General features: G+C 36.5%; 1 protein-coding gene across 7 annotated transcripts in view; it reads left to right on the top strand.

Moving 5' to 3' along the window:
* The window catches only part of SFSWAP (splicing factor SWAP), a 104954-nt gene that overhangs the window by 14296 nt on the left and 76103 nt on the right, over positions 1–14555 (top strand). For all 7 annotated transcript variants that reach the window (XM_024205744.2, XM_024205747.2, XM_024205745.2 and 4 more), the window contains exons 4-7: positions 645–730; positions 3753–3978; positions 5674–5786; positions 8433–8568. In XM_024205744.2, the coding sequence (XP_024061512.1) occupies positions 645–730; positions 3753–3978; positions 5674–5786; positions 8433–8568 (561 nt within the window). The remainder of the gene's footprint in view (positions 1–644; positions 731–3752; positions 3979–5673; positions 5787–8432; positions 8569–14555) is intronic.

The raw sequence follows: 14555 nt of genomic DNA on the forward strand, positions 1-14555 counted from the left end.
TCCTGATCCTGCAATGCACTGCATATGGGTGGACATCTGTGCCCACACAGAGCCTTATTGAAGTTAATGAGATTACTCATGTGAGTAATTGGCACATGTGCATAAATGTTAGTGGCATTGGGAACATAGGAGCTCTACAACTTGCCTAGTCGCAGAAAGGAAACATCTCTGTTCACTGCGTTGAAAAATTGTCCCTTAATTTTGGAAGAGAAAAACTTATTTAAAAAAATAGACATAGCAAAGTGTTTCAAGATATAATGAAAGTTGCCTGCAATATCAGACTTGTTTATGTTCAGTACTGGATCAGGAGTTGATGATTTGTCAGATATTGGACCTTTAATAAGCCATTGGTACAATATCCTATAAATCAAGCCCTGGTCCAGTGCTTAATATAAGCAAGTTCCATATTGCAGAAAAAAGCACGATAGTAATTAGCATAACTTGATTCAGTGCCTTTGGAATCACTTCATGGTGAGTAGTGCAAATACTTTCAGCACTTGTCCTGGCCCAGCAGTTAGAGAATTCTGATTCTTTGAACCACAAATCCTATCAGTATTCCTTATTTATAATTTTAATACATATTTTGTATGTCTAATTTTTTACTAGTTCTGTACTGTAGCATTTCACTTTGTCATTTACTGTAGAAGCAGCTCAGGCAGAAAATGTCGAAGAAAATGAAGAACCTTTCATTGCTCCCTTGGGACTGAGTGTACCTCCTGATGTAGAACTGGTATGTGTGTATATTTAATACTGCCTTTATTGCTATAAAGTTTTATGGCCGTTCATAAGGTTTTAACTGCATTTTCCCATTGACTTTGAGTTAAAATCTACCCAGCTATTTTAAAATTAGTGGGTTAATTTAAACTGACCACGGTAATATGGAATTAGAACTGTCATATTTTACTTGCTCCATTGAAAAGAGTGTAATTTTTGTTGTAATGTGCTTTTAGCATCACTTACAGTATTGATTAAAGTACTCTGGAAGAAAACGTAATTGTTTTTGTAGTATTTATTTTTAAAATTGCAAAATGCATCAGCCAACAAACAAGGTTATCTGCTTATAAAATGGCAAACTTTTGCAAATTCTTTGAAATAAAAGCATAAAGAACCACATTAATATAATTTGTATCTATCTTTTCATTTGGAACAAAGATAAAACCTTGAGCAAAAGTATATTTAAGTTCAACTTATTTTACAAAAAAGAGGAAAAAATTAAAAATAGGGCTTGCACCAAGTAAGCGAACATCAACTATAGCCATGTTAAAGAGCACTTCTGTGAAGGAGTGATGAAAAATTAATAAATTCTAAGAAATATATCCCTTTATTTTGGGAACATCAGAACCACAGAAGTTTTATTTTCATTCAGTGTTGTCACCACAATCCATGCAATGTAATTTTTGAACTTGATACAATTTACCTATTTTCTATAAAACGTAGGCTGAATCAACTCTTCCTTCTTCACGGAAGTTTGATTTCACTGAAGTGAGGTACCATTGATGCTTGACTACATTTGTAAATGTTTGGAATTCAATATGTTTCATGTTTTATATAAACAGACATTTTTATGATATAAACAATTCCTGTGTATTATAGAATGTTTTGAAAATGTTTCTGTGGAGTTGCCTCAGCTCAGAGGCAACAGATTACTTAGCAATTTGCTGATGAGCTCTTAATTGGCAAAAATTACTAGAATTCTGAGTAAACACTGTATTACTAGTACAATAAATACTGGAACACACAGTATACCATAGCTTTGTCTTCATTAGGTATTCATTGAAGGATTTCATCCTGTTTAATGTTGGTATCATGTGGTACATATCAGAGCTATTCATTTAACAGATCTTATATCCTTGTTTTACCATTTGAATTTTTTGTTTGATTGATTTCATGTTTTTTCCAAAGGTTTCTTTGAAATGTTTATGTAATGAAACTACGGTAGACGTATAATAATGTGCCATAAGTATATTCCTTCAGTGCAGTTGTCTTTGCAGTAGGGGTTCTTTGTTATAAATGTTGGAGGTTGAGTTGCTGTCAGTGGTGGAACCCTATTCAATTGTATTTTCCTATTGGTACATTAAGAATAAATCCAGATGAACTACTCTGATCACAGTGGAATCTCTTCATTCTGGGCTCTCCATTTCTCTCCCCTCTCAATATCTTTTTTCTAACCTGGTAGACTGCAGTTGTGATACTGCTCTTTGCTTTTATGAGGGCATACAGATGGCTGATGATGGTGTGCCTCCAAGGACCCTCTAGAAGTTGCTAGGGTCCTCTGTTAAGTTTGTGACGTGTGCCAAGTGTCATGAGTCCATTTATCAAAAAATCCAAGGTTACTATCCAAAATGTAAGCTTTCTATTTTTTCAGAGTTATTGTCAATCCCAAACCCCATTTTTAAAAATAGATTTTATTTTACAGGCCAGTAGTACTAATAATCTCAGTAATAACTTTCCCTGTCAGCATAGTAGTAATTAATCATAGCATATATTTTTTCAGTAGCTTGTTATGAAAGGGATACCATTAATTTATCTAGTGTATTTGAAATAAGAGTTAAAAATAAGTTTGATACATCCCCTGCGTTTTGAGTTCTCCTGCTGATACTTATGGTTTCGATAATATTTTCCTGTTCTGTTTCTCTCGCCTGTTGCTGCTCAAAAGGGCCACCAGAGATCAACTGATTAAATGATTTCATTGTGAAACTGGCTATGCACATAGTTCTGTCAGATACACAAGTAAAGAAACTGATACTGTAGAGAGAACTTCTTTGCTAACTTTTAATTATAATAATCTCAGGTGTTACTTGTAACAGTTGGGGAAAACATTAGACAAAAGTGTGATTATTTTTCAAGTTAATATTTTAATAAAGACTTTGGTAGAAATAAACTTGCCAAAATAAAGGTCCTTTGTGTTTACATCACCTTGAAACAAAAATATTTTTCCACGTTTAAACAAATGGCACCAATCTTAATAGTATGGTTTGCCTTAGCTGTTTTGAAATGGAATCTTGCTATGCTCTACTCAGATTTCTGTATCTGTCTGTTGGTGCAAAAAATGTAAAAACATAGAATGAACCATTAATGTGGTATCTAGTTCTGAGGTATCAATAATTATTTTAATTGTAGAAATTCATCATGTGCAGTTAAGAAAAAATAGACTTAGCCAAGTAGCGAATTAAATAAAGACAGTGAGCAGTACTGTTTATGAAGCATTTCAATTCTTAAATTACGTTCTTGTTCTCCAGATGGTTTGATTTTATTTGAAAGGGTGGGGGGCAGCTTTCATTAGTCCTCAGTAGTGGGTGAAAATGATGTAGTGCTGTTTAGCTTTATTCCTTGAAAAAAGCATTCAAACTTTGATATGTTTGACTGTGGTTGATTGTGGCAGCACAGAAGAATTGCAGTTCAGAGGACACTGCTCAGATACAGTTTCCTGGACCAAGTCTTGCTACTTAATATCGATCTCTCTACCAGTCTAGGACACTATTTGCATACTTTGAGAGTGTTGTTAATTGCCCATAGCAGAAATAATGGTAACTGTGTTGAGAGAGACAGAGTTGAGAGTGGGAGAAGTTTACAGGAAGGAAACATGGTGAATCTTCAGGGTTTCTTCAGATATGGAAGCCGAGGAAGCTTCTTCCAGATATGGAAGCTCTTCTTTTGTTTTAACTCTAGCCAGGCGTCTCACTAATTTACTTAATTGTTCATGGATTGATTAGTAAAATGTATTCATAAGTATTTTTATTTTGTTCCCATAGCCACCAACTGCAAAAATGCATGCAATTATAGAGCGTACTGCAAATTTTGTGTGCAAGCAGGGAGTTCAGTTTGAGATTATGCTGAAAGCCAAGCAAGCTCGCAATTCTCAGTTTGACTTCTTGCGATTCGATCACTATCTCAACCCCTATTACAAACTCATTCAGAAGGCTATGAAGGAGGGACGATATGCTGCTCCTTCTGAAAACAAAATGGAAGAAAAAAAGAGTAAGTTATTGTTTGAAATAAAATACGTCTTGATCATGTGTGGTTTTATAAATGTTCTCTGCTTTATTTTGCAAAAATGAGGCAATTACCTGAACTGGAATAAGGCAGGGCCACATGGGAGTTACTACATTCTGTCTATGTAAATTACTCCAGCAGTTTCATTTGGGTAAGGTGGTGATCACTTCCTGTCCTCAACTGTTGTGCATTGCTGCTGTGTACTTTAGCAGTGGCTGCTTATTACCTCAGAAGTGGCTGAATATCATGGGTACATGAAGTGATCACAGTATATAGCCTGCATTTGGATGAAAGTTTCACATATTTGTAAAAATGCTATTGTTTGCCTTTCTTTCTGCACCTTTCTGGTAGCATTTGCTTTTTGTAGAATTAATTGCACGATACTGTGTTTTTTAAATCTTGTGCAATGTAAAAGAACTGAAGTCTTCATTGAATTATTTATTGATCTTTGTTTCCTGAAAGGGGAATACATTGGGTAGAGGGGGAGCAGGGCAATCACTGAGAAAGCATTCAGCTAATTAGTACACAGGAAATAATGGTTTACTTAATGTTGACAACTTCAAGTTATATGTAGCACCAGTATGTGTGAGCTGCAATATTCGCAAGTAAAATTTTAGGAATATGTAAGTAGTACTGTCAAAATAAAGTAATTTAAAAATCTGCCGTGCACACACGCACCCTCACTTTAATATGGAATGTTCACTCTACAAAGAAGAAAAGAAATAATAAACAGCCACATTTTATTTTTTTTGGAGTGTTGGCATGTTAGTAGGACAATACTCTGTCGTCCTATAATTGAGATTGATAAGGTGCCTCAGGACAAAGGAAGTCTACTTTTACAGCAAAATAATTTTAAAAAAATCTCTAAAGGGAGAACATTTTATATTATTCAGATCTAAGAGCTGCTGTGGTCTTGGAGCACCTATAATAAATTCTATTCGCTTATAAATTCTATTAGTCCATTGGAAAATTACCCCATGCAACTAAATATTAGTCTTAATTTGATAGCTAACCGTGCCTGTTTGTGTGTCTCGTTTTTAGTAGTCTGCCTGTAAGACAGTAAACGGTTTTAAGACTTCAGTTTGTCCAATAGATTAATAATTTATGATAGCCAGTAATGCTACTGTGCCTCTTCTGTTTTAACCCTTTTTTCAGGGTTTAATTATCTGTAGCCGTGGGTTTGGCCTACACTATTGAAACAACTTAAAACATAAAGCCTTCAACCATGTATACAAGTGAGAGTGGAAATTTACTTTGCACATAAATTTCATTTGAACTTGAACTGCTATAAATTATGCCTGTTCAAATATGTACATATCTGACTGGCATTATGTAAATAATGCCAACTTTTAAATGGTCACAAGAGAACATTTTAATTGTATTGTGTAATAGTTTAGTTTGTCAAGATTCGTTAGGCTTTTCATTTTTGTTCTGTAGCTGTTACTGAAAATAAAAGGAGATACAAAATACCAGATTTAAAGAAGTCAAAGTTCATTCACACATAAGAATTTCTATAGGTTATTCCTTGAATGACTGAGTTTCTTAAAGCCATAGTTTCTAACGGTGTTCAAAATTAACTTTATTCCTGCTCCCTTTCTCCCTACCTGACACCTCTTAAAATGGCAAGAGAGAGAGAAATCAAACTAAAATCCCCCCCTCTAAACATTGGCTTTTATGTAGATTCAAAAGTTAATTCTGATGAAGAGGAGGATGACGACGATGAAGATGGCAACTACCTGCATCCGAGTCTCTTTGCCTCAAAAAAGTGCAATAGACTTGAAGAGCTTATGAAGGTAAGCCCTCTGGAGAACAGACTATCTCTTGTTCTCTTTGTAGAGTACCTATCACAGTGGGTGGGGTCCTGGTACATGACTTGGGTTGCAAGGTGCTACTGTAATACAAATTACTACTACTACTAATAAAAGGTATTTGACCATATTAAAACTACTGTTCTAGGTTGTAATGCTTCAAGTTGCAAGTTCTGATTTGTATACAGTACAGTCTTTGTAATGCCGTACTTCCCTTGCTTTGTTGACACAACCGGAAAAAATAGAGCCTACATATTGGTAAAAACTTCGGAATATATAACTTTTGTGCTTCAGTTTTCCTGCCTCATGCTTTCTTAATTTCCTGGACACCCTTGCTAATTGCCAAGATTGGTAGTTTGAATAGTTCTATTCCCTCACAACCAGCCTTCTCCTCTGTTTTATTTTATAGTGAAGTAGTTGTGCTGAAATTGTGACATACTTTTAATGACAAAAATCTTATGTCCTAAGCACAAGGTCGAGCAGCTTAAGAAGCTGGGTTGTGAAGGAGAAACTTCTCAATCGCAGATCTGCTACAGTATCATAGTTGATTTAGAAAATTATTGGGGAAAAATGTGCTTTTTCTTTTCAAGTTAGGTTTGCCCTATTAGGAAAATAGTTTAACATTTATTTCCTGATCACTGGAATAAAAAAATCCTACATGAACCCTGACATGTAAATCATATTATTTTTAGCAGTCTACTTTTATCTTTGAGGTGTTCTGGCTTTGAATACACCTTTTTCTGTTGCATAACAATAAAGGATGGTTTCCATATTAACTATATATCAGCGATAAACAGTTCTTTAAGAGATCCTGTCCCTTCATACATTGTCTCAACTTAATGTTTTCTTTTTACATTTTAATAGAATCTTAGTATCTAATGATGGTTTAATTGAATGACTTTTTGACAATTAAAAGTTATCCATTTATTGTCTTATTTTTACAAGATTGTTAAGCATTTTTGTTTCCTTTATTTATTCAAGATACCTTGCTAATGGTAATGACATAAACAGCTAAAAGAACATAATGGAGACTAATCTTTCACTTATATTTTTGAGGATGTTCAAGGGGAATGGTAAAAATGCTAACTAGCCAATAATAAAAAACCCTGTCTGGGATGATTTAGTTGGGGATTGGTCCTGCTTTGAGCAGGGGATTGGACTAGATGACCTCCTGAGGTCTCTTCCAACCCTAATCTTCTATAAAAATACCTCATATTTTCACAAGACCCACCATTGATATTTAATACTAGCTTTGATGGAATGTTACTTGTAAGGCAGCTACAGAGTTCCTCATCTTACAGATTTATTTAAAAATATACAAATACAGTAACTCCTCACTTAAAGTCGACACAGTTAACGTTGTTTCATTGTTACGTTGCTGATCAGTTAGGGAACGTGCTCGTTTAAAGTTGTGCAACGCTCTCTTCTAACGTCGTTTGGCAGCTGCCTGCTTTGTCCACTGCTTGCAGGAAGAGCAGCCCGTTGCAGCTAGCTGGTGGGGGCTTGGAACCAGGGTGGACCGGCAGCCCCCCTATCAGCTTCCCGCTCCCCTAAGTTCCCTCTGCTGCAGTCGCCCAGCAGGCTATCAATTGCCAGCAGTTCAGCTGTCCCTCCCCCCACTGCCATGTGCTGCTCCTGCCTTCTGCCCTGGAGTTGCTACCAGAGACTCCTGCTTGCTGTGCAGGGGGGGGGAAGAGGATGGGGGCTAATGTCAGGGTGTCCCCCTCCCCCCTGCTCCTGCACCCCATTTACCCCTTCTCCATATAGAGCAGGGAGGGGACACGCACGGAGAGAGACATAGAGAGCTTGGGGCAGCAGCTGCTGTCTCAACTTCCTGATTCATTTAAAGACAATGCACTTAAGAGTGGGTCAGCTTACTTACAGGGGCAGTGTGCATCTCTCTCTCTCCCACACACAAGGTGTGTGTCTGTCTCTGTATGCTATGCTGTCTCCCCTCCCTCGTGTTTGTGCTGCCTTGTGTGAGAGGCTACATTAACAACGTGTTAACCCTTGAGGGCTAAGCTAAGTGCTAGTTCATCATTTAGCAGCAAGGCATTCCTTGGGAAATATCCCTCCCTCTTTCACCCTCTTAACTTCACCACCTCAACCAAGCTTCACAATCATCATAACTGTGAACAGTATTAAATTGTTTGTTTAAAACATATAGTGTGTGTATATCTATATAATATATAGTTTTTTTGTCTGGTGAAAAAAATTTCCCTGGAACCTAAACACCTCCCCCCCCCATTTACATTAATTCTTATGGGGAAATTGGATTTGCTTAACATCGTTTCGCTTAAAGTTGCATTTTTCGGGAACTTAAATACAACATTAAGCGAGGAGTTACTGTATGCTGTTTTATCATTCTTACTGCTCACTTCAGGTATGCTTTTGTGATTAAATGTAAGACTTTTCAGCAGGTTGATAGCCAGGGTGACGTAAAAGGTATAAGACTTGTGTTCCGAACAGTGTGTCAGTATTTCTCTAAAGCATAACAATGAGGCATTCTGAAGTCATTGGGGAAAGGGGGTGTTAAATTGCTGTTCTTCGTCCTCAAATTCAGAAGTTCTAAATGCTTATACTTATAATTGTTGATCAAGTGTTAAATTGATGTCATTACAATTTCTGCAGCCTTTAAAAGTGGTGGATCCTGATCATCCACTTGCAGCACTTGTCCGCAAAGCTCAGTCTGACAATAACTCATCTACCCCACAATCAGCAGATAGTGCAGCCATACAGACATCACAGGCGGACTATCCTGCAGATTGTAAGTACATTGTGATACAAAGATTATAGTAAATGTGAGAATTGTCCTCTTTATAGATGAAAGTAATGAGAGGTGATAGTATTGATCTATCTTTCCAGATGGATAGTCCTTTTATCTAAGGAGTGGTAACTTTCCAGTGTAAGTTTTACACCAAGAACATTATTTTTCTGGTATCTTAATTAAGCCTTGAAGAGGTTCTATTTGTTTTTATTTTGAGAGAAAATAGAATTTCTTTTATACCATATAATTCCAGGAGTCACAAATCCAGTACCTGTACCTGATTTCCTAGGGAGTGTGGGCATATGGGATCTCAAGATCAAGCCCGGTGCTTTCTTGCACTGCCATATAGTTGGTAGTAATTTATCTTGTGGGATCGCTTAATAAAGAACGGAAATTACTTGGATTTATACTAGGTCCATAGTATATGCAGATGGGTGTCTAGTAGGAATGAAACAAATCTTTCTTTAATGTGTTCAGTATGAAGTACACTAGCAATATTGCACATATACATTAGTTATGCCATCAGTGTTTTAAACTTCCCACTCTTGGGTGCTCACATAGTAACAATAGAAAGAAATGCCTCTTCCCACCTCTGGACACTTCCATTCCATGGTTTCATCACCCCCTAATTGAGGTCACTCCAGTCCACTTCATTCTGTGTAGAATTGACTAATGCATTTGAAACTACAGCTTATTTAACATCCACCAAATTGCTTTCTGGACAAGAAAGACCAACATGAACATCTCACACCAGGCCTCCTGTGAGCTTCTCAAGCTCAGTGTCCAATTCCAGATTCAGTTCAAAGTGCTGGTGCTACTCCGCAACAAGTACTCCACTGGGTTGAGGCCTACTTATTTTAGAGACAGATGAACATATTAATAGAGAGAGAGAGAGACTGAATGCTCTGTTAATTGCTGATGATTGAATCAGAAATGGTCAATCTTCATGCTGTCTCAGTTGCTGACATGGGCCAGTTCCGTTTCCTTGTCGGTCACTCTTACCAGAGGACAAATTTCAAGGAGATTCAGAGGACAGTTACTGTTGTAAGATCAGTCATGGTACTAAATTTAATGTTACGCAAAACTCTTGGAGTTCATAACCTGTGTATGTTACTATTTTTTTCCAGACTCAAAATGAGAACCACAGTAGCTGTTGCAAACAATGTACTTGTCCCACCAACAAGATACCCATTCCCTGCCGGCTGTGCTTCATGATGTTCTGGTGGACAGTCTCAGAGAACACCTGATAGGTGTACTATTTGCTCATCCTCCTGCTAGTGTTGTCACAAATGCATCTGCAACTGCTATTTTTTGATTGGCTAAATTGATCAGTTTGCTCAGAACATCCCGAAATGCAGTGACTGGCTGTCCGCATGACCCAACTTGTTCAGTGCCTCCCAGCATAAATTTCAAGTGATTACCCTGGAAAGTATAAGAAGTACAATTTTTTTAAAAATCTGTGCCTGAATAAGAGAGGCTTTATAAATTTGAAATAAGATCTCTTTTGAGCCTGGGAAATAGAAAACTTTGAGAAAGAAAGTTATTTATTTTGAACGTACCTATGAACAGGGAATTAGAACCTGTGAAGTGTTTTCTGTATTACCTGTCTCTCTTGATCACCTTTTGTCCATGAATGGGACAAGATTAATCAGCTGAGAACCAGAGAATTGGCACTATGTAAAGTTTTACCTCTCCAGTTTTCTACTCATTTGCCACCATAAAAACAACCAACCCTTGCTTGTCTCCCTGTAGAAACATTCTAGTTTGGAAAGGACAAATACTATCGTTCATGGCCTTCCTTATGGAACTCACTTTTTATCCGAATAGTGCAGATGTTTGTGAATGTGGCACAGCTTGTTAACTACCGTCAACTACTATGATTTATTTATAAGCCTGTGGTGATTTAGGATCTGCCAAGTTTGCAAGGTGGGAGACTTTTTTGAAAGGTTGTTCAATGTATTAGAGTGAAACTACAAAATAGTTATACATGCTGCATGCTCAAAGGTAGACTATCTTACACATAAACGCTGTTTGTTATTGTGTACCATGTTATTTGTGCTATGCTTTTGAACGGTTTTGAAGAGGTTTGAGTATTGACTTTGCTAAAGGAATCAGAGTGTGAAACACTGCATAAGGTTCTTTGTGTTTTGGTTTTATTTTGATTATGGGTTTGTTTGTTTTTTTTTATTCTCCCCACCCCCAACTTCCAAAAATATGGCTTTGGAGAAGAATTAGTTAATTTGCTTTCAATTTGATCTGCTTTTAGTGTAGCTCCACAAGAAATACTTACTGTAAATGCACTCTGGCAGCGCTTTAATGCCAGCAAGCCTCATTAAATACTCAGCTTGGTTTCCCTCTTTGATTTATTGTATACATTTAAAGAGAGCAGCTCTAACCATGGGTTGTATATGAGCATTGACTCCATCTTCCTATGATCAGTCTACTTTTCAATAGACCAAATGCACAGAGTTGCTGCCTAAATGGCTTCAAGCTTTTATCAAACAAAGTAAAGCAGTTACCCAGGTTTAAATAATTTCTGAAGTGTTTTTAGTGATCATAATGTAACTTGGTCTTTCTTGGTAGTAAAAATTATCTGGTAAATTGTTCAAAAAGGGCATAAAGCTTACATTTGCATAGTGTTATAAGGCTTTTTTTATTGCAGCTATTGATAATTAATTTAAATTAAAATTATTTGTATTTATAAATCCCCATCCAACTTGGAAAAAATAAAACCACCAATTAAAAAAGAAAATAGCAAGGTCTTAATAGTAATTTTGGATGATTGCACTTCATATTAACTTTTTCTTACAAAATGGCCTTTTCTCTTTATCTCAAAATAGATAGCATAGAAATAAAAAAAGTCCCGCGAAAGGTGATTCTCTCCTAGGAGAGACTTTAAAAGTGAAGTCAAGTTAGAATGCAGAGCAGTAGGAGGAGATAAAATAGAATGGTGGTATAAACTGTATAACTAAAGAGGAAGCGTTCTTCATTTCTGTGTTAAATAGAAGACTAAGAAGGGATATGGTGAAACTAAAGCATCAAAATTAAAATGTGTAAAATAGAATAATAGTTTGATGCAATATAAAATTAACTTGTGGAACTTGGTGTTGCAAGATATTGTTGAAGGGGATAGTTTTAATCTGAAAACAGGATTACATATAGAAATAGGCATAGCATAAATTGTTGCACTAGCTAGAATTAAATTACAAAGGGCTCTTCATCTTCATATTTCTGACCATAAAATGATCTCTTGGGTGTCTCTTCATGGCATGGTATTGCTCAGTTATGTGTGTTAGTTTTTCTTAACTGTCATTAACCACTGTTTTTGGCAGTATCCTAGTAGTGCGTTCTGGTGATCGCCCTGTTAACTCAGATTACTTGGGTTACTGATGTTAAAGCCTGTTAAGACATGACTATTGTTTTCTTGGTTAAGATTTTATAACTAAAGCTGTAGTGATGCATTTTTTCAAGGGGTTTATAGTGCACTCTTGGTGGTTATTCTTTCAGGCCCTAATCTTGCTGTTGACAACATTCAACAGCCCTGCGCTCATGCAAAGCATTAACTTAAGTCAGTTAAGGATTGATGTTTAAGTGTTTTGCTTTAAAATGTTGCAAGCATTTTGTAACCACCTGGGGCAAACAGTGTACTTCTATCTTATTGCTTAAAGTTCGTGAGTTGTATTTTGTCTAGATTTTGTCTGCTTTTGGAAGCTGACAATCCTTCAGATTGTTGATGCCATCACTTAGTAAAGAACCTTTGGGATAAATGTCTTAGCAAACTGAGCCAGTCCTATGTAAGCTGCATTTAAACTGCAAATTTGTAGGCTGTTAATAACTTTATATTTCTTTTTTTGGGCATTAGCTACTAATTAGTTACATTCTAAGACCTTGCCGCGTTTAGTAGTTGGAAAAATTCAGATTCCCACAATACCTATATTAAAATCATTCACAGTTCTTGCACAGTATTCATTGATACAGTCTTTGGACCAAATTAAGCTTCTGCATAAGAGGATACAGGTTTCATTGAAGTGAAAGGGAGAGGTGCCCCTTCATGTGTAGAGGATCCATTGTAGAGTTGTGCTAATCTTCATTTAAAATGTTTGCTTGTAATAAGTAGATAGGTATAAAATATTTAGGTAGGGCAAAGTAAAGGGTTACCTAAGGAGGTGGTGGAATATTCATCCTTAGAGGTTTTAAAGGCCTGGCTTGACAAAGCCCTGGCTGGGATGATTTATTTGGTGTTGGTCCTGCTTTGAGCAGGGGATTGGATTAGATAACCTCCTGAGTCTTTTCCAACCCATCTTCTATGATTCTATGAAAGGCTAGAAATTTGAGGGAAAATTGTCTGCTTCCACTACTCAGTGATAAGAAATTGAACATCTGTCTTTCTACTTCATGATGCATAAAAAGCCACGGCAAATTTTTCTTATTTGGAGATGGGAGTGGGGAGGAATATTGAGGGGTTTTTTTTTTACTTTAGAAATACAGATGGTGTCCGATTTGAGTATTCTTTGACTGTGGTTGTTTATCTGATAATTCAAGTTAATCTATGGACGTCTTCTGCAATCCATTAAATAAATCTGAATATATCATGAAGGATGACATGATTGTTTCATGCTGTCTGCACAGTAACATCATGGTAATTTAGGATGGGTCATATCTGTGACTAGTGGTTGATATTTCTAGAGAGGACTGAATCAGCATCCAAAACAGTTGAATCCAAATCTGGAAATTCATTTTGATGGCAGCATTCAGGCTTAAGTCTTTAATACAAGCCTAGCTAGGTGTCTGGTAAATTCATTGCCTTGAGCTGATTCCTTGTGGCCTACATTCTCAAGAGTGGGTAGTGATTTGGGGAGACTTAACTTTGAGACATCTTAAAGGGTCCTAATTTTCAGAAGGCAAGTGCTTAGCATTTCTTAAATATAAGGTCCCTTTCAGCTGTTTTGGGTTTAAGCAAATGGAAACTGAGGCACTCAAAATGCCAGTTACGCTTAAATTTGTCATTTTCTATAGTTCATTTTCTTCAGCTCTCTAAGCAGGCATATTTAAAATGGCTGGGTGGTTGAGGTGAGTTATCCACGCAAATAGTTCTGTCAAATACATCTTTTTAAGGGAGGAGCGTTCGAAGATCTGTTTCACAGTAAAGCAGCTCTTTTGCTCATTAATGAGTTGAATTTTGTACAGGTTGGAAGTTTATTTTGCAATTTTCAGATCCACCAAAAGCAAAGTGCAGTGTACATGATGAAACGAGATGGTCTAGAGCCCTTAAATGAGTCTTTGTCGAGATTAAATAAGGAAGTAGGCAAGTAATAGAACTTGTTCTGCATTTACTGCAGGAATATTCTAGATTTGCTAATTGTTAGAAAAGAAAAAAAAATTTCTGATTGGTTTTTGGTACTTATACTTTCAGGATCCAGCTGTCATAATTGCTACTTAACAAAATCAGAACATAGCAGTGGCTTTTCCGTAAATGTAGGGGGGGGGGGAAAAAGGAAAAAATTATAAAAACAAAAATGTTCCTATCTAAATTACATCTTTATTATGGTGTGGAGAATATATTATATATGCTTGTGCTGAATCTGTTTGGCTATATCTGTACAGAATGGGTTTCTAGCTTGTCTATCAGTAATTTAGCTTAGTAAATTGCAGGGCAGTTCAATTTGTTTTTCTTCAAGACGTATTCATGAATTTGATGATAAATTTTAGAATCGCATCCCTCAGAAGCAAAGCAGTAACAGTTATACATTTTCCTGTAGATTGTTGTCTCAAAATCTTCTAAACCTGATGGCCAGGTAGTCAACCTTTTGCTCATCTATAGAAGCGAAGTTCCTCGGTGGTGATTTAGTACCAATAAATACAGTGCATTTAAGATGCTGAATGTGAATCTTTTTTCTCTTGCTATTTTTTACTGTGAGGGAATATCTGGAGATGTGATAGGCTCTCTGCTAAATCAGACATTCTCTTAAGCAGGGATGGGAGAAGTC

The sequence above is a fragment of the Terrapene carolina genome, unplaced genomic scaffold (genome assembly GCF_002925995.2).
Source record: "Terrapene carolina triunguis isolate 2854851 unplaced genomic scaffold, T_m_triunguis-2.0 Scaffold234, whole genome shotgun sequence".
NCBI classification, from domain to species: Eukaryota; Metazoa; Chordata; order Testudines; family Emydidae; genus Terrapene; species Terrapene triunguis.